Consider the following 20,768-nt stretch of genomic DNA (forward strand, 5'->3'; position numbering starts at 1 on the left):
CACAATAGTTATGGCTAAAATAGGATAATCATCCAATGGAGGAAATCCCAGTTCTGGATCCTCACCAAAATCAAATCAGTTAATTCTTGGGACGAGAGCGATCTGTCCACCAGATTTCATCCAAATCTGTTTGGAAATATCTTGCTAACAAACAAACAAACAGACAGACGGGTGAAAACAAAAGCTCTTTTCAACTTTGGAAGGACATTGAAGAGGAATAAGCCCCGTTTGGCCCTGTTTGGCCCTGTAATGGAAACAAGGCTACTGACTGAGTGACTGACTGAGGCTTGTCCTGCCAACAGACCGACTATCTCCCATCACTCTTCAGCCACTGGACCCAAGAGCCCAGCACTCATGTACTGTACTCTGTTTTTGGCTTTGTCCGTAGGACCCAAAGCCAAATATCCTCTGCAAAGCAATCCTTCTGACCCACTCACTGTGTGTTTATAGTTATGTAGCTTATTATCTCACCTATTAGATATTTAGCGGCATTCATCTGGGCCGCTTTTCTTTCTTCAGAGAAAAATAACGCTCAAGGATGATGGAAAAACATCACTTTGTATCTCAGTAATAATGTGAAAGGATAGCACGGAGACTGAGAGCGATTTCAGGACCGCGCTAAAAGTTCAAGGATGTTTCTAAAACTGACTTGAAACGCTGCAGTGACCTTTAAAGTGACGCTCCGGCATCACTCAGGCGTTGAGTTCCTGGAATGATTTCACATCCTTTAGTCTACAGTGAAGAATGGTAACTGAAGTCCTCGGCCTTCAGAGAGAAACTTTACATCAGTTCAAAGACACAGATTTAAAGGAATACACTGAGTTTTACCTGTGATGAGAACATAGACACCAAATCATCCATGTGTCCCCGGTAGATCATTTGCTCCTGTTCTCCATGCTAACACTTTAGCATACACTGTGTTGATTTGATTTTACTTGCTAGAAAACAGTGTATCTTTAAAGGTGACCTCATGCTGTACCAGTAGGCCAATCCAACCAATAAAAACATCACAGATTTTCGAACAGCCCCCCCCCCCCCCCCCCCCCCCCCCACCAAATCAAACCTTTCTCCCACTAACTGATATCCTATTGGTTTACACTTTTGAATGATCCCTCCCTGCGTTATGTCCCATCCCAACATCCTGTTCAACAGGAAATACATCACATTAAGGAAGCAACATGCTCTCAAAATGCCACTTCACTGGGACTTACAGTAGTATTCACTAGTATTTTGATGGAGTCTTTCTTCTGTTATTTGACGTATTTTAGGTTGAAGCAGGAAAATAGATGGAAAATAACACTGCTGTATCATTAGAGTGAAAAGAAACTGTAATATGACACCTTTTTTTTTTTTTTATTGTATTTTAATATCAAAATCTCCTTACTTTTACTTATTGGAAATCAGAATATCTTTAATGGTGGCCTCATGCTGCACCAGGAGGAGTAAATAAAAACTCCAACCAATAAAACATCACAGATCTTAGAACAGTCCCGCCCCTCCGCCCCTCCGCCCCTCCGCCCCTCCGCCCCTCCGCCCTCCCTAACTGATCTCCCATTGGTTTACACTTACATAAAATTAAGGAAGCAACGTGCTGCCAAAATGTTGTTTCATTGTGTCTTTAAAGGCACAAGGAACAAGCTTTCTTTTTTTCTTATGTAATCCAGTTTGAAGCAGGATGTTGGGGGCGGGACTTAAAGCTGCTGTGTCATGATATGATATAAGAAAGTGGCATGGTGGCCAAGTGGCAAGGCGTTGGTCTTGTAAACCAAAGATCATGGGTTCAATTCCCATCCGTGCCTTTATAGTGTCACTGATCCTCATAACCCCAAGCAAACATGCATGATTAGCTCTACAAGCAGCTTCTTACCCAGCAAACAAGCCCCTGTGGGGTTTTTGTGGCAGTGTGGGCTGGGGCAAACCCACTCTAAACCCACAAGGGCCCACAGTCCTTTCCCACCTATGGGCCCCGTATGGGTTTTTTGTGGACAAATCAATAAGAAGACCTAACTATGATACTTTGTGACAATTTATGCAAAAAAGTGTCACGTTATTTTATAAAAACTTTTCACTTTCACAGTCAGTGTTCTTACTTTGGATAATGCTAGTCACCTACCATCACTCAACATAGTGTATGCTAAAGTGTTAGCATGGAGCTACCGTCACTCAACATAGTGTACGCTAAAGTGTTAGCATGGAGCTACCGTCACTCAACATAGTGTACGCTACGGTGTTAGCATGGAGCTACCGTCACTCAACATAGTGTACGCTAAAGTGTTAGCATGGAGCTACCGTCACTCAACATAGTGTACGCTAAAGTGTTAGCATGGAGCTAGCGTCACTCAACATAGTGTACGCTAAAGTGTTAGCATGGAGCTACCATCACTCAACATAGTGTACGCTACGGTGTTAGCATGGAGCTACCATCACTCAACATAGTGTACGCTAAAGTGTTAGCATGGAGCTACCATCACTCAACATAGTGTACGCTAAAGTGTTAGCATGGAGCTACCATCACTCAACATAGTGTACGCTAAAGTGTTAGCATGGAGCTACCATCACTCAACATAGTGTACGCTAAAGTGTTAGCATGAAGCACTGGAGCCAATGATGTACTGGGGACACGTGGATGATTTTGGTGTCTGTTCTCATCACTTAAGATGGCCCTGAATCCTTGAAAGTAGTTGCATTTTCTTACATTTTCCACTTTTTCACACTCACACTTTACCAGTCCAGTTGTGTCTGTCTATACATTTACTGATTGTCTGTCTTTGCTGTTGTTTTGTTGATGCCAACTACGCTCAAAGATCAGAATTAACTTTCCCTGCAGCAGTAACTTTCGCCCACCTGCACCATGTACTGCACAGTGTTGCAAATTGTCAGCGGGCCCGTGTGACAGCGCAGGACGGGTTTGTGATAGATGTTTACCTCTTAGGTTCGAGACTGACACGGCCGTCCTACTTTAATTATGTCTAGATGTGGTTATGAAGAGCGCTCGGCAGTGTGGGAGGGTTTCCATGCCGCCCCGGTCCCGGCTCAGCCTCACATTCTCACATCCTCTGCTGGAATGCAGAGTGAAGGAGCGAGCGGCTGGGAGGTCGGAGGTCAAAGAGTCTACAAAGAGAGTCATGCAGAAGACACTCAAAGCTCTCCTGATGCTGATGTGGGCAGCATGAAACCAAAAGCAAACAGGGAAGCAGCACAATGACATGCAAAATCTGAATTCTTGACGGATTAAAAAATAATAACGTAAACCGAAGTGACAAATTACAATTACTCCCTTTTTTTATTTTCTTTTTTTGGGGGGTTTAGGTGACATTACAAGAGTTCTTGAATTAAATATGACAAATTGCCACTCCAGTCATTGTTTTGAAACATCTGGTTCTTGGAAACAAACTGAACTTGGACTTTTGACCCTGACCCTAAAATCTTAAAAGCTCAGCCTAACTGGTCCTTATCTAAGCCTAATCTATCTACCTTGTCTAAGTCTTGTAGTGCGTCTACTGTGGTTTATATTATTGAATCTTACTGCTTGCTGTATCATTATAATGAACAGGAAACATGTGGCATGGTGGCCAAGTGGCAAGGCGTTGGTCTTGTAAACCAAAGATCATGGGTTCAATTCCCATCCGTGCCTTTACAGTGTTGATGATCCTCAAAACCCTGTTGAGTATCAGAAAATGAGCACTAATGCTTATTATGGGAGAGGAAAACATACTGGTTAAATATTCAAATGGGACAAAATTTGCTGCTCTTTGCTGTTACAGTTAGAGGATTTCAAATCAAGTTACAAGGAACCAGCGTTTTGATGGTGTCTTTCTTGCGTAACTTGACGTATTTGAGGTTGAAGCAGGATGTCGGGGGCGGGACTTCACGCTGCTGTGTCATTATAATGAGAAGGAAGCTGGTGGCCAAGTGGCAAGGCGTTGGTCTCGTTAAACCAAAGATCACAGGTTCAATCCTCATCTGTGCCTTTACAGTGTCACTGATCCTGCTGCTAGCGTCTTATGGGAGAGGAATCAAGACCTGAAGATAAAAAACAACAAGACAGAAGTTGTTGCTCTTAGCCTTCACTGCTGGAGGATTTCAAGTTAACTTAGTCACATTGAAATGAGAGATGCCTTTCTAGTTCATTCTAACTATAATACCATACACCAATTTGACAACTTCTGCAAAAATATGACGCCTTTTTTTTTGTTTTATTGTATTTTAATATCAAAATCTCCTTACTTTTACTTATTGGAAATCAGAATATCTTTAATGGTGGCCTCATGCTGCACCAGGAGGAGTAAATAAAAACTCCAACCAATAAAACATCACAGATCTTAGAACAGTCCCGCCCCTCCGCCCCTCCGCCCCTCCGCCCTCCCTAACTGATCTCCCATTGGTTTACACTTACATAAAATTAAGGAAGCAACGTGCTGCCAAAATGTTGTTTCATTGTGTCTTTAAAGGCACAAGGAACAAGCTTTCTTTTTTTCTTATGTAATCCAGTTTGAAGCAGGATGTTGGGGGCGGGACTTAAAGCTGCTGTGTCATGATATGATATAAGAAAGTGGCATGGTGGCCAAGTGGCAAGGCGTTGGTCTTGTAAACCAAAGATCATGGGTTCAATTCCCATCCGTGCCTTTACAGTGTCACTGATCCTCAAACCCCCAAGCAGGTGAGAGTGGTTTGCTGCACTAATGGCTTCTTATGGAAAATCAATCAATTCTGAAGACCTGAAGATAAAAATCACGACAGGATGTTGCTCTTTGCCTCGTTCGTTCTAACTATCATACCATACATCGATTTGACAATTTATCCAAAAAACGTTTTATCTTATTGTATTTTTATATCAAAACTTTTCACTCTTACTTCCTGGAAAATGGAAAATCCCACACCCTCTGCCCCTCCCATCAAATCAAACTGCCTTTCTCTCCCTAACTGATCTCCCATTGGTTTACACCGTTGAATGATCCATTTCCGCGTTATGTCCCGCCCCCCAACATCCTGTTTCAACAGGAAATACATCACATTAAGGAAGCAAGATGCTTTTCAAATGTTTCCAAGGAAATGACATGTCATCTTGCTTCCGTAAGTCAAAATGCCTTACATCCTAAAATCTGTTTGCCGACTGTTAAGCCGTGAAGTAAACACTAAAATACACTGTAATCCAGGAGGTAAGTAAAGCGATTTTGATGTAAAAATATGAAAAAAAAGTGTTAATTGTTTTCCATTTATTATTAAAAGGTGTGCATTATGATATGGAATATTAGCCAATGAGGTGAAAAAATCATTTTTCATTTCATATTGACTTTAATTTGAGGTGGTTTGGATAAAAGCGTCCACTGAAATGTTAAATAGGTTTACAGGGTGAAATCTGACAGTCAGTGAATGTTCTACAGTAAAAACCAGTCTGTAACAGTCCCAGATGAGATGGACTGGATCATCCTGCCAACCAGGCTCAACGCTTTTCAGAAACCAGACAGGAGACTGCAGACAGACTGATTCCTCTGATCTCTCTGTGGCCGGTCTGCTAATCAAGACGTTTGGTGAGCATGAACTCTGAAACGCAGATTACATGCTGTGGACACGAATAATGTTTCAGATTACGTTCCTCCACCATGAAAGGATTATATGAGACCAGCAGGAACTGAACACATTTTCACCTTTTCACCAATGCTTCAGTTTAGGCAAGTAAAACAACTTTGGTTACGGTTTACACATCTAAAACTTTTGTTAAGGTTTGGGTCAGGCTTAAGAAAAACTCTCACTGAAAATGAAAACTTCTACAAACAATAGAAAAATTGTCTTGTTGTCATGAGTTGGGAACTGAACCCGGGTCTTCAGATTTAAAGGTAAAGTCCACATCCTTACTTTCCACTGTACTGTTTCAAGTCAAAGTACTTGGTGTTTCTAGTCATGTCTCCTCTATGTAATCCTTTCCTGCTGGGGAAACGTTTTTTTTCTCACTTTTCCTGTACGGTTATTTGCATTTTGAGACATCACACCCATTTCACCAGATTTTGTTGGACCAGGTTTGCTAATGAGTGATAAAAACTGTTATAGTGTTCAGCTGGAATGAAAAGCTCACGGTTGAAAAACTGTCAGATCTGAAAGATGTTGACGAATTTCACCGATCGGTGCGAGCAAAAGTGAAAACGAGAAACACCAAAATCAATATGGTACAAAAAAGTTTATTTAGTAACAGTTTTGTAAACATTTGAGGTAAATGAACATTTACATCAACTTGTTCTTACAAAATAATCATTCATACACAAGGCACTTCTCTTATTTAAGACAGCATTGAAAACAGGCTGCTGTTCGAGCATCGTGAGATGGTTCCTACTCCCTGACGAGCCAGAGAAATCATGCTCTGCATGAGGCGTAAGAGGAGAGAGTCTGGAGGGGCGTGGAGCAGGACGTCCTGTCAGGGGCTTGTATGCGGGGTTAGGGAAGGGCCAGCTACCCGGCTAACACTCTCTCAACAGTGGAGTCGCTTGATTTGACGTCGAACCGGAGTCCCGTCGAGTTTGTGAGAAGAACTGAGTGAACACACAGAAAATACCCCAACTGGTTTTTCTCTCTCTCGCTTTTGCTTGTTTTTATCGTCTTCAAACTCATCGGTGTAAGTTTCAGACCATGAGCTTGAAAGAAAAGACAATTCTTTTTTTTTTCTTTTTCTTTTTTTTTTTTTTTAATACTGCCTTTGCTGTGAAGAGCCGCTGCATTTTGGTTTTAAGACATTTTTTCCTTTAAGGATCATAGAGATTGGCAGTTTGGTGTCACGCTCTCTCTCTATTACTACCAATATTAGCATCATAGAACAGCATCGTCTTGCCTAAATGTGCAAATCTTTATCAACTACTAAAATGTAAACTTTAGGAACCAAAAACAAATGCAGGTAACAAAGATGTTTTTTTGTCATTTTGTACAATAAACATGGATTGGGAAAGGTTGCTTGTATCTATAATGAGTCGTATCGTCTCCTCTGTTTCAGTTTGCATTGGATGGTTGTTATTTAAGCAACTGGTAATGTTTGAAATAAGATACAGTATGAAACATTATATCTATATGGGTACAGATACTCTTACACCATACAGTACCATCATGCTCTAACCCCCCCTTGAAAATAAAAAAACTGGTAACGCTTTACATTGACCTTACTCCAGTGTATTAACCTGTGTATTAACCGCTGGAAAAGTATTGTACGTATATTATAATACTATTTAAGCACTTATTAAAAATCTCTCTCCTACATACTTAGAAGAGTGTAACTAGAGAATGGAAATACAAAGTTGTGCTGTTACACTCCTTTAAGTGCATTATGTATTAGGGAGATTTTTTATCGAGTACTTCCACTGTGTTATTGTGTACTTACATCACTTTCCCAGGTCAACACACAGGCTGATACAGTGGAACGAGGCTGTCGTAAAGCAGAAAAGCTTTTGGAAAGTGAGTGCCCAGGCTGTGACTCGACCAGAAAACACTTGAACATGAAACGGACCGGACTGTGAGCGCTGCGCCTCACAGCAGGCGGTGGAGTCAGTTAAAAGTGAAGTGGGGGATTTTTCTAATAAGATCTCTAAGCATCAAGGTGAACACAACAAAAAAGAAGCCGTCGAGGTCAACTGCACCCTGGCGCTTCGACACTCGCCGCGCCAGTCGTTTTGTCCTTCTTTTTTTTTTATTATTATTATCGTAGCTGTTTCGCAATCACAAACTGACTACTACAAGTATGCAATTTATGAGTATAGTTCAATTCAGTTTTAAAAAAATAGCACTTTTCAGAATAAAACCAATGAAGAAGCACGTGAAGTGTGTGAGAGTGAGAACCTTTTAGCTCACAGAGTTGCTCTTGATATGAAGGAGTGATGTGTTTTTGATGGCAACAATATCCGCCAACCATCTGAAGAATAATAATAGTTTCAAGTCTAACCAAAGGCTTTTTTAATGTGCTGTGAAGTTATTGCTAATCTACATATCAGATGGTGGCCGCCGTGTAGTTGCGTCGTATTTTTCAAGATGTTTGAATTGGATATCTTCTCATTTCTGTGCAGTTAGTAGGGAGCGTTTTTCTTTTCAGACATGTTGTTGTTGTTGTAGGAAACGCTGACAGAGGCAGGCGTGAGGGACGAGGCTCTGCTCTTACTTTCCTCTCTGGAGTAGAAACTAACAGCAGGGAGGGGAGGTTTCGTATCTATGTCGTCGACATCATAACATCAGTAGAGACCCCAGGGGCATTCTGGGTATCGCGGGTGTCGTTTTTTTTTCGGCCAGCGGTTTTGACCCACATCCCCCTCCGCGCTGCGCCCGTGTCTGTGCGCTCTGAGGACGCTGGGAATATTAAACCAGTTCATTCCTTCTCAATACAAATATTTATCGTCTCTGCATGAAGCGACGCAATGGATGATGGGTAAAACCGAGCCGGCCGCAACTATTTGCCCCGCGGATTCGTCGGTGAATCGGTGAGTTGTAGGCTTACATGATGTGCTGTATATCCGCCACAGTGAAGTACACAATACACTTAATGTTGGTGGGTAGAGACTACTTCCTGAATGAGCTATGTTTAAAACAACAGGCGTTTGTGCAGTGAAAAGCAGGAAGTGCCGCAGCAGAAGGCCTTCCGGGTCAAAGGTCACATGCTGGAACGAGCTGTTGACATGTGACTGTAGTGTGACAGAGCTTCACCTGCAAGACCCTGAAACCAGATCAAGTGGATTGACCTGATATATGAGTGTGATCTGGCATATTAAACACTAACTGATCTGTACAACGATGTCCGCTACCTGTGCTTCCTCCACATAAAAAAGTCCTTTAATTCAGTCGGTCATTGACTTGACAAAATGCACATTATCATTCTTAATTGGAATAAATAGTCTTTTAGGCTCAACGAAAAGAGGAAAAAAAAAAAAAAGAGAAACACCTTGAGATACCTCCAAACCAAACACTTTGGTCAGATGCGTCCATGTTAATGTGGAATAATAACGAGCCGACATCCTTCGCTCTGTCCAGCACTGTGTATGGAAACATTTTGGCTTGTTAGCATTGCACGATCACACTTTGTGCGCACGATTAAGACCGTCGGACCAAACGAAACTCGCCTCAACTCGTCTGCAACTCACCGATTGCACGAACACGTCGACCGCTGCTGATGAACTCGTTTCCGGCTTCGCCTAACCGCGGTTTCTGCTTTCCTGTCTCAGCCGCCTTGCCTCCTTTGTGGTTTTTTTTTCTTTGTTTTATTCATGTGTATTTTGTGTCTGAGAATCACTGTGTGTTGAGGAGGGGGGTGGGGAGGGGGAGGGGGTGGGGGGGTGTCGGGGAGGGACCTGTGGAGGTTTGGGGGGTGAAGGGGGCGAAGGGGTTAGACGGCCAGGTCGTTCGGCCTGGCTCTGATGCTGCTGCTCTTACTGGCCCTGCTGAGCCGCCGCGGGTCTGTGGCGACCGCCACCGGCGGCTCGTGCATCTCCACCGTGGTGGTGGTGAGGTGGCCCTCCTCCGGCTCGCTCTTCCCGCCGCCCCAGCTGCCCGCGGTGGAGGCGGTGCCGGGGCTGCCGCTGCTGCCGGTGCCGGTGGCGGCGATGTTGCTGTTGCTGGCGGGGAGGAGCACGGGGCGCTGCTGCTCGCTGTCGGTGTTGGCGGAGGAGGAGGAGGGGGAGGGGGAGGTGGCCTTCATCTCCCGAGTCTGCTGCTCGGTGGCCAGGTTGGCCCAGTTCTGCTGCGTGGCCAGCCTGTGGTTGTTGTTGTTGCTGATGTAGTAGTGGGAGGCGGGCGAGGGCTGGCGGAGGGCCTCCTCCTGCTGGAGGTCGTCCATCTTGAAGTCGGCCGCCGACGGCGCGGCCGCCGCCCCCACGGCCGGCAGGAAGGCCCCGCTGCCCGCCGTCACGTCTGTGTAGTTGGGGGGGTAGCTGAGGCTGGCGGGGGCAGTTCTGGAGGCCGAGGCCAGACACTCGGGCTCCGCGATGTCGGCGCGCCGCAGCGACTCGCGGTCGGGGGCGAACTCGTTCGTCATCCCCTGTTTAACTTTCTTCCATCCGAGGTGATAGATCTCTAACAAATTCAGCAAAAGAGACACGCAAGCCACCACAAGCATAAATATGATGAAAATGGTCTTTTCGGTGGGCCTCGATATGAAGCAGTCCACGGTGTTGGGGCAGGGCCACCGCGCACACTTGTACAGAGGCCTCAGCTGGAAGCCATAGAGGAAATACTGGCCTAAAATGAATCCCACTTCAAACAGGGTCTTGAAAATGATGTTGAACACGTAGGTACGCAGCAAAGCGCCTCTGATGCGGATTTTGCCGTGCTCATCCCTGATAGGCGGCTTCTCCTTTTTGCCGCCGCCGCCGCCGCCGCCTCCTCCTCCGGCCTCCCCTCCGTTTCTATAAAGGAGTTCTTTCTCCTCCTGGAACCTGTTGGCCTTACGCAGCTCCTCCTCCTTCTCTTTCCGCTTCTCCTCCATGCGGACGATGTGCAGCACATGGCCCAGGTAGATGAGGGTCGGCGTGGACACGAAGATGATCTGCAGCACCCAGAAGCGGATGTGGGAGATGGGGAAGGCCTCGTCGTAGCACACGTTCTCGCAACCGGGCTGCTGGGTGTTGCACGTGAAGTCGGACTGCTCGTCGCCCCAGACCTCCTCGGCGGCGGCGCCCAGAACCAGGATCCTGAAGATGAAGAGAACGGTCAGCCAGACTTTGCCGATGACCGTCGAGTGCTCCTGAGCGTTCTCCAGCAGCCGCCCCAGAAAGCTCCAGTCGCCCATGCTTCAAGATTTCTAGCCTAGGGAGAAAGTACAGGCTGGAGTGAACAGAGGGACAGAAGGGATAAAAAAAAAAAACAGGAGGAAAAAAAGGACAACAAAAGAGAGAGAGAGAGAGAGAGAGAGTCACGTCAACGAATCTGCTGAACGGATCAAAAGTCGGTCTGAGCGTTCGTCATGAGTGGATTCACGTTGGGACGTTTTGGACGGCCTTACCCCGAGGTTAAACAATCTACGCACAGGAACAAACAGGAAGACACAAGGACACAAGTGAGGATGGATGAGTCGGCCGCAATCTGACATATTTCTCTTTTGCGTAAAACGCTCGGCAGATCAAAGTCGAGTGCGTAGGCGTCAGATATCGATAACAGATCGAAAGCCACAACGCAGCACTTCACTTCAAACACACAGCCGCTCTCCAGCAGCTCATGTACTGTATGGGCCAGGTGTTTGACTGGAGCCCAGCTCGCTCTCCCTTTCTCTCTCTCTCTCTCTGTCACATACATAGTCTCTCTCTCTCTCTCTCTCTCTCTCTCTCTCTCTGTCTCTCTCTCTCTCTCTGTCTCTCTCTCACCTGCTCGCTCCACTGCCCAGCAGGCATGTGCTGAGATCAACATTATAATGTTCGAAAACAGCATTTAGCAGAGATGGGGCTCTGGTGTGGCACGTGCACGCATATGCACGCACGCGCACACACACACACACACACACACACATGCGTACACACACACACACTAGAGACACACACACACACACACACCCTCCCTAACTCCCTCTCTCTCTCCACTGTAACACTAAAGCCACGAGGGTCAAAACTAAAGATGTAACTCCTGTTAGGAAATATTTTACCTTGTTATTCAGTTCCTCCAGTGATAATGTGAGATGTTCTTATAGCACAGGTGACATAATAAGAATTAATATGTTTTTTTTTTGTTTCAGAGCATCTGAATTTAGAGATTTTTAATGAAACAAACTGTTAAACAGAAGCTACTTGATACAAATTTAATGCTGACTTTAAATCAGAGCTTGAAGCTATAATGAGAAAGATGAAACAGGATGCTCATACTGTTGCTGCCTCCATTTTACATGTGGCATAAAGGGATTTTTGCCTTTTTAATCTCGCTGACTACAGTCTGCTTGTTAAAAAAAACAAGTGACAAATTGGATTTGGACATAGATGAGCCGTTTAAATTGGCTTTCAAAGCTAAATTTCCAAGTTTCACAAAAGAAAATCAAAAACAGAGATTCCAAAACAAGATATTTGAGATCCTCTGTCCTCTGCAGTGACAGACAGGTGAGGAATGCTGCGCTTTGAGCCAGATGAAACCTTTTGTTGCCCTGTACATGTTCAGAGAGCCTTATGTACATGAACCTGCCAGTAAAAGCCCATCACTATACTATTCATACAGCAAATGCAAAGCACACACAGACAGAGAAAAGAGGAGGAACTTACTAAAATGTTCTTGTATTAAAGGTAATAAATCCATCGACTGGTTCAGAATATGTTTGACACCTGGAAGAGACAAAAAATGAATCAAGCAGCAAATTATCCACTTTTTATATATAAAGACCTTAAATCAAAACCCTAATTGCTATAGGCCTACAGAAAGAACAGATAAGAAAAAATAAAATAGAAAATAAATTGAATTATCTACATTCTGATACAGAATTCAAAATATTTTTAAATAATAATTATTGTTATTTTTTAGCAAGATTGAGGATTTAGTTTTTAATTTAAGAGCAGTTAAAACAGCCAAGCTAATATATTTTTATTTCTAGATAAAATCCACAAGCTAAATTTTCTAAACAGAGTTTGCCTGTGAAACACCCGATATAACTAATCGATATAGGGATGACTAAAGACCAATAAACCAATTAGAGGGTTAGAAAATCTTGCTTTATCTTTATTATTTGGCCTTATGAATGACTACCATTGGGCGGCACACTTGAAATGAATCACTATATCACTTTTACACAGATATTTGTTATAATTTTACGTTACATTTTTAAATATCGGGTGGTGTTAAATGTAAACTGACACAGCCAAGTTCAAATACAAAGCCATACCTGCCAGCCTGACAATACAGAGTGTGCCAGAGAGTCCACCGGCCGCCTTTTAACTCCACTACCTTTGTCTGGCTTTTGTCTCACTCTTGTCAGAAGAGTTAAAGCTTAACACTTAATACCGGGCCTGATTACTGACACTTGTCGTCATTTATCTCTTTACATCGCTCTGACGCTTCAGCATCCCCCTCAAGACTTTATTATAGGACGATGGAATATCAGGGAAATATTCACATTCGTTTTCTTTCCGTCATACCTTTACACTGGAGATGCCATACTTAAATACTGAAAGCAAAATCCATCTGCCATTGGTGCCATAACTTGAGTGCGTTGAAAAGCATATAGACCTCCCAAGGCTGCAGCACCCTCCCCTCTCCCTGCTCCCTGCTCCCTGTCCCACACCCAGAACCTGGCACCTCTCTGCCAGCTTACCACACTCTGTTTAAAAGTAACTCATGCACAAACTTCTTCAGGCGTGGAGTCTGTCTGTCTGTCTGCCTGTCTGTCCCGGGCCCGACACACTTGCGCAAGGAAAAGTTTTCTTTTGTTGCCGTTAGTTTTTGGAGGCGGGTTGGAGTTGGAGTTGGAGATGGGGCTCGGTAAAACGCAGCTGCCTCCCGTTTCCAGCCATGTCTGGACTGTCACATTGTGTGACCATGCATGAGTGAATCCACAGAGTCATCAGCCTGTCGGGATTCACACCACGCCCCTGTCAACCTCCCCAAAACTATTCCCAAAACCTCCCCCAAAACGATCCCAGAACCTGTCCAAAACCTTCCCAAAAAAAGTCTGCCCCAAAATCTTTTCACAAACCTCCCTAAAACTTTCCCAAAACCTCAAAATTTGCCCCCAAATCATTCCAAAACCCTCTTCAAACCTCTGTATTCCAGCTAGACACTCCGAAAATAATTTTAAAAAATGATCCCATATAAATACAAATATCACAGACAATAATAACACAAAACTTTAAAACCATAGGTCAAAAAACTACACCACAGAAAATCCTATAGTAAAAACATGACAGTAAACTCACTATTGAGTACTGTAAGTCCCTATAGGAATATTATAGGAATACTATAGTGATACTACAGGAGATAAGAATACCATAAAGTACTATCAGGTCACCATAAACTCAGTATTGAGTGCTATAGACACACTTTAAGTTCCTATAGGAATATTACAGTTATATCATCAGAGATAAAAATACCATGAAATTCTCTAAAGGTTTCTATGGAATCACTATTTAGACCACAGACACATTTTAAGTCCCAATAGGAATATTACAGTGATTTTCATTATGTGTATTATCATTAAGAAACATTATTTTGAAATAATGGGCAGAGGGAGCAGCCTATGATAATCTGACATTGTTTACTTTGTCAATTTAAGGGGAATAAAAAAGTGGAAAAAGACAAACAGAAAGTGGGAATAATGTCGAACTCTCTGTATTCTAAGCAGACTGAAATGTATGGGTGTCAATGGTCACCCAGAAAATAAAGACCCCCCCTAAAGCTCCCCTGGCTAAGCTGCAGAAAGACATCACTATAATGTTAGATGATGTTAAACACACACACACACACACACACACAAAACAATGAACCGCACAGTCTTGTTTCACTGATTTATCAAAAAAAAGTCTTAAAGAGCAGAAGACTTCAGGGGTCAAAGTGCACATGTAAGAAAAACAACATACAGCAAGTACAAAACACAATAATCACAAACATTTAATTTCTTCATTTCATGGTTAGAAAGCTGTCTGTCCGTTAATAGCTGTTATTAAAAAGTAAAAAATGGAAATGTGAAAATGTGAAACTTTGGGTCAGAATCATCAGGACAAATATCCATAAGAGACAAATGTCCATAAGAGATCAATGCTACTTCAATTTTTTGCATCATAAATATCATTTGGCTCTCATCCAACATATATAAAGTACAAGGTCAAAGGTCAAAGGCCAATGCATAACAGACATACAAACCCTTCCAAGATCTGCAAACCTTCAGACTGCTTTCATCTGTCACAACGCATGACTTGGCATATTTTGGATCCGACTCAAGTTTGATCAAAACTTTTCTCACCTATTACAAAATGTCAATATTACACTTTTGTATCCAACTCCATAGAATTGCATGAGGTTTGTGTAACCAGCTTTTCTGTCCATATTTTGGATGTGACACCTCTAATCTCTGGTCAAACCTCTCTCACCTATCCACATATACTGTGCTTCTTTCACATAACACAGTACAGTACTCTTCTAGTTTCTATCACCACACATCTTCATTCTGCGTTCACGTAAAGGTGAGGTGTGTTTGTTTCGACGTGCACTAATCCGGCTCGGCTATTCCTGGATGAGGGGAGGACAAAGACATTTTCACCCGCAGATGAGCCGTGGTTCGCTCACGTTGGAAGAGGGCGAGCGGTGATTAGTACGGAGGCTAAAATAAGGGCCGTGCTGAAAGCTGATACCGCCAGCTGGGGTCAGCACACACCCGCAGGAGCACAATCCCAAATAAGACGGGACTGAGCGGACCGACTTCTGGAGAGCGAACGGTCTCATCAGGAGGCAGAAACACACGTCAGACACCGCGTGGTTAAAATGCACAAATGAAAGCAGTGATTTGAATCTGTAACTCAAACAATGCAAGCTGATTCATATGTAAAAACACCTGTGAATGAATGCTTATCAATTTTTTTTGTTAATACATCATGATTTGTATAAGTTTAAGGAATGTGAGTATGGTTAAGCAATGCAAGTGGACATGTTTGTGTGAAAATATATGTGTCCAAATCATGATATATCATTAAAACACATAAATGCAAATGAATGATTTGCATCTGTAACTCAAACATGTAACCTGATTTATATGTAACAACATCTGTGAATAAATGATTGATATGATATATTCATATTTCTGAGTCGTGTGACATTTGTTTTGATCTCCATATCAACTCTACTATAACTTGAATTGTAAACAAATGCTTCACATTTATGCGATCAGATCTGCTGGAGAGGTTTCTGTCAGATGAGAAAAAAATCTCCTATAGCCAAACAAGATATATAAGAGAAACAGTCTTGTTTTTTTTGATTGACAGGCATGCATTTGTGAAAATATGCAAAATGTTCTGAGTGGGTTTCAGGTTACTTCACTTCATCTACATAAAGAAACGCTTAACATTTCAGTTCAAGTAAAAGATGAAAACACAGCAGAGATATGCAGCATTATAACTATATAGCCTTTGTGGTGTTGCATGTTCAGAGTTTACCTGGTTATATATTTTATATATTATTTGTCTGTATAGTCCTGTCCTGTACAGCATCTGACCCAACAGACTTCTCAGTAGTAAAAATGTACAAAAATGACCAAACTCTAGCATTATTCATAGAAACTCATTGAACTATAAAAGATTTTCAAACTTCATTTCTTGCTACACAGTCACTTGATTCAAAACAGCTCTTGATCATAAAAACTCCTCCAGTCAACACACACTCAAATCTGTTAACATGAATTCTTCCCAAATATATATATTTTTTGCATTCACGCACATTTAAAATCAAACATCAGCTCTTGTAAACTAGACAATAAAGCAAATCACAAAAGGCACTTGGACCTTTTTTTCTACTTCATTTTTCTCAACTTCAGTTCTTCTCCTTTTCTCTTCATAACACTAAACACTTTGTTCCACTGTAAACCACTAGATGTCAGCGTCGACTCACACTTCTCTGCTTCAAACCTGGACCAAGACAGACAGCCAGCACGCTCCAGCAACTCCAAACTGTCATCAATAAATTAAGACAAAAACCTAAACTACTTCATCAAACTATATCAATTTTCCCCTGTATGGAAAGCAGGGTGATACTTGTGAAATTGTGTACTATTGTGTACAAAAGCAGACAGAATCAGGTCATGTTTGAGAAATTCTCCTAAATCTGGCTGCTTCTTTTTCTGCAGAATACAAACTGGGCCTCACAGTAACAAACACTGATGAATTATACTTCTGTATGATCCATAACTTTGAGGTTTTTTTTTTACACACTCTACATAGGACAGACTGCCTTCAGCGGTGCATCTGAGGCCACATGTAGGAAAACAGCCCATCTCTCTCTCTCCTGGCAAGCAAGAATATACAGTGATTCTCCTACAAATTAAAAGACAAGGTAGGCTGCCATGACTGCAGGAGCCGCTCCTCTGCCTGAACTAATTCATTTTGCAATAATTTCAAGCGAGTTTTAAGAGTCAAACGCTCTGGAAAGCTGTTTCAGAGGCTGTTTCACCCCCCGCCGAGAAAGAATTCTGAGGGATGTTCAGCTTTTTCGCGTAGTTACCGAACTGTAGACGCGTGCTAAAGCCATTCTGGGTGGTGGGATTTACAGTTTATGCCCTCTTCACCACCGCCGGCCTTCCTTCTTCATCACACGGTCTTGTCGGTGGACGAATCCGTGGAAGACAGCAGCATCTCGTTCTTCTTGTTCTGCAGCAGGGCCTTTTCCGGGGTGACGCTGTCGGGACGGGTGTAGGGGTGGCTCCTCTTGGTCCCCCGGGCCGAGCACCTCATGAGCGCCTTGACGATGAGGTAGCCCAGCTCGGCCACGTTCAGCACCATGCAGATGGCGGACGAAGACACCATGAAGATGGTGAAGATGGTCTTCTCCGTGGGCCTGGAGATGAAGCAGTCCACCTTGTTGGGGCAGGGCCACTGCTCGCACTTCACCAGCCGGGGCATCTGGAAGCCGTCGTACACGAAGTAGAGCGCGTACATGAACCCGCCCTCGAAGATGAGCCGGAAGAACAGGCTGCAGGTGTAGGTCCACCACAGCGGGCCCGTGATGGGCAGCCGCCTTCTCTTCAGCGTCTCCAGGTCGATGTCCGTCATCTTCTCGGCGCCGTTGGAGGCCAGCATGGTCCTCTTGTCCCCCCGCTTCCTGTAGGCGACGTGCATGGCCACCAGCAGGGCCGGCGTGGACACGAAGATCAGCTGCAGGCACCACAGGCGGATGTGCGACACGGGGAAGAAGTGGTCGTAGCAGACGTTCTTGCAGCCGGGCTGCTGCGTGTTGCAGGTGAAGTCGGACTGCTCGTCCCCCCACACGCTCTCCGCCGCCAGGACCAGGATGGTGATGCGGAAGATGAAGAGGACGGACAGCCAGATCTTCCCCAGGCTGGTGGAGTGTTTGTTCACGCCGCCCAGCTGGGCGTACAGCGCTCCCCAACTCATTGTGGCAGCGAGGAGCCGGGATGCTTAGACCACCTGTAGAGGGCAGGAGAGCAGCAGAGGGTTAGCAGCCTGCAAATCCCAAATTCAGACATTGCTCAAGCACATTTAAAGGACAATTCCAGCATAATGGAGTTGCTCATTTCTTACATTCCCTTACTACTTTACATCACTGTAGATCGTTTTCTAGTGCTTTGCTTTGTCTAAATATTACGAGTTACTCCCAGTAAAGAAGAGGGCAGCAATTTAAAGCCACAATTGTGGAAAACCTAGCTTTATTTTACGTTAAATTTTACGGACTATAGCTGACAGAAGCGTGTTTTTGGGTTTGTCTGTTGGCTTGACGGATCCTAACGAAACTGCAGAGAATGTTACCGTTTGGTTGAAAGCTTTATTTTGGAGAGGAATAAGTGGAAATAAGAGAAGGAGGAAGTGGAAGTCAGACGCCGCCTGCTGTCTCGTCTCGGCTCTCGCTGTGTTCTCAAATATGAAACGGTTCAAAACTTAAGAACTTTCAAAAGGTACAATTTTATAGTCTAATATTAGCGTTCTGATGCAACTCTGCAAAACGAGATTGCCGGTCTCCCATTCACAGTGATGGATTACCTTTACCGACTGAATTAGAAGTCTCCAGTTGTTTTCTCTGCTGTTTGGAATTGAATGGGAGTGAATGAGCCGGAGAGGTTTGGCAAAACTGATTTAAAAATATCTTGGCACATGCATATAAAAACTGACACAATTAACATGGAAAATGTAAAAAAAAAAGAAAAAAGACCAAAAACTCAAATCATGCTGGCATTGACCTTTAAGCTGCTGAAGTGTCCTTGAGCAAGACACTGAATCCCTCGAGTTGACAAAAGTGACAAAACGTACAACTCTGTATCTTTCTTCTTACAGTGACCTCACTGCAGAGAGGCGCAACTGAGAAGACATTACTATTTTTTTCATTCCTTTGCTAATAGATTTTTACTTTGCATTTTGGTATTTTATTGAATATTGTGTAGAGTGACATGACAAAAAGGAAAAAAAGAGGAATAACATGAGACAGTGGTCATGAAGCGGACTCAAACCCACAACACTGCCAGTACGCCTTAACCAGGAATCCAAGTTACTTCACTCTTAATTACTACTAATATTATTTAACTATTAACAGTTAATAATTACTACTCAGTTTGGTCATTCATTAAAGCCATGATTTAATTTTCAGCAGCACATAGATGATTACAGTTTGTTCCTCATGTTCACTTTCCTTTGATTATATAAACTTCAGTACATTTTCTTCATGGACATTAGGGATGCTGAAGCAGTTGGAGATAAAGAAATAAAATCTCTTTTTTAATCAAATCACAGAGCAGAAGGCCAGCAGCACCGGTTTCCATTAACCCAGAATCAGCCCTTCAGTACATTTCTTATTCATTTTATTCCACTAAATAACTCTAACACTGTCTGTTCACCCAGTTTCTGTGATTGCATTCTTCCTTACTTAATCCCTTCTTCTAAACTTTCTTCTTCTAAACTTTCTTTTCGCAGATCAGCAACTTCTGCAGAGGCGAGAATTTGTTGGAGTTTAAGAAAAAAACCCAATACGAGCTTTGTCTTCTTTTCTGATTTTAAGCTTTTATGTATAAGAAATGTATAAATCTAATCTTTTATCTCACATAAAAAATAACATTTAAATCAAATAGTTATCATGGCATACTCTCTAGGATACTTTGCTAAGTAAATCATTCAGTCGGTTTAAATTTACGATCTAAGTAAGATCCTTTTTTTCTTTTTTTTAACAATTCAGGTTTGTTTCTGTTAGTTACTCATGAGAAATGAGGGTAAAGTGCAAATAGGAGTTCACCACATTCAAACCGCATCAGGAGCTTAATAACAACTCACCTGTGTCTGTAGCCCGTATCCAGGTAATAGCCTGTATCCAGTTAATAGCCTATCAGTGGGTTTCCATGAAGTTAAAACCAATTAATCCTCTGTTTTAGTTTGCCGTCGTAAAAAAAAAAAAATATTCCCGCACTCCAAAGTCAAAGGAAACTATTTCAGAGCGACGTGGTTTCAGAGGAGTCGTTTTGAAAGCGGTCTGACAAGATGATGGTCTCTGCAGGGCCGCACCTGAGTCTTTTGAGGAGCCTCATCCCTCTGGAGGGGCGGGGCCAGGCTCAGGGTGGGGCCAGGGTGGGGGAGGCTTCATAATATTAGCTTCCTCCTAACTTACCTCTTGTCTTTTTCATTGGGCTTCAGTCTAACGTTACTTAACCAGAAAACTGTGGTTCTTTGGCTCCGCCCACTGAGGTTTAAACTCAACCAATCAGATTATCTCTGCCTTCGTTTGTATCACTAAAATTCCAATCCGCTTGCCACCTTGATTAAGCACTGCTGTTCATTTTATAGACTTTCTGTATTAAAATTTAGTAGCCTACCTTCATTCTAATTTTCATTTTTTTCAGAAACACATTATGTCCCTAAAAGCAGATCAAGATAAAATATGAATGCTACTTTCACATTTCTATACTGCTAAGAACACATTGTATCTACTTCAGAAAATGTTTAGAAATATTTCAAAATATACAAAAAATGGCCAAAATGTTTTACTTGTAGATGACATTCATTCAAAATATCTTTTGGACACTGGGAAGACATTTTCTTCCTATGCCTTTATGCAGATAGATAGATAGATAGATAGATAGATAGATAGATAGATAGATAGATGCCTAAACATATCTCTAAACATATTCTGGCTGAGTATATGTG

At 42.9% G+C, this 20,768-nt stretch overlaps 2 protein-coding genes and 3 non-coding genes across 5 annotated transcripts; 3 read left to right on the forward strand and 2 right to left on the reverse strand.

Moving 5' to 3' along the window:
* Positions 1 to 1,727: 1,727 nt before the first annotated feature.
* Positions 1,728 to 1,799, forward strand: trnat-ugu (transfer RNA threonine (anticodon UGU)). Its single transcript has one exon. It is a non-coding gene; the product is annotated as a tRNA-Thr (tRNA).
* Positions 1,800 to 3,562: 1,763 nt separating this feature from the next.
* Positions 3,563 to 3,634, forward strand: trnat-ugu (transfer RNA threonine (anticodon UGU)). Its single transcript has one exon. It is a non-coding gene; the product is annotated as a tRNA-Thr (tRNA).
* A 920-nt stretch (positions 3,635 to 4,554) lies between these two features.
* On the forward strand, positions 4,555 to 4,626 carry trnat-ugu (transfer RNA threonine (anticodon UGU)). Its single transcript has one exon. It is a non-coding gene; the product is annotated as a tRNA-Thr (tRNA).
* Positions 4,627 to 9,346: 4,720 nt separating this feature from the next.
* On the reverse strand, positions 9,347 to 10,747 carry LOC139933302 (gap junction alpha-3 protein). Its single transcript, XM_071927371.1, has one exon. The coding sequence runs from the start codon at positions 10,745 to 10,747 to the stop codon at positions 9,347 to 9,349; it is 1,401 nt and encodes a 466-aa protein (XP_071783472.1).
* Positions 10,748 to 14,415: 3,668 nt separating this feature from the next.
* gjb8 (gap junction protein beta 8) lies at positions 14,416 to 20,085 on the reverse strand. Its single transcript, XM_071927373.2, has 2 exons — positions 19,902 to 20,085; positions 14,416 to 18,053 (listed from the first exon to the last, which is right to left on the reverse strand). The coding sequence occupies exon 2, from the start codon at positions 18,018 to 18,020 to the stop codon at positions 17,217 to 17,219; it is 804 nt and encodes a 267-aa protein (XP_071783474.1). The 5' UTR covers positions 18,021 to 18,053; positions 19,902 to 20,085; the 3' UTR covers positions 14,416 to 17,216.
* Between the last annotated feature and the right edge of the window lie 683 nt (positions 20,086 to 20,768).

This window comes from Centroberyx gerrardi, chromosome 10, assembly GCF_048128805.1.
Source record: "Centroberyx gerrardi isolate f3 chromosome 10, fCenGer3.hap1.cur.20231027, whole genome shotgun sequence".
In the NCBI taxonomy this organism is placed as follows: domain Eukaryota; kingdom Metazoa; phylum Chordata; class Actinopteri; order Beryciformes; family Berycidae; genus Centroberyx; species Centroberyx gerrardi.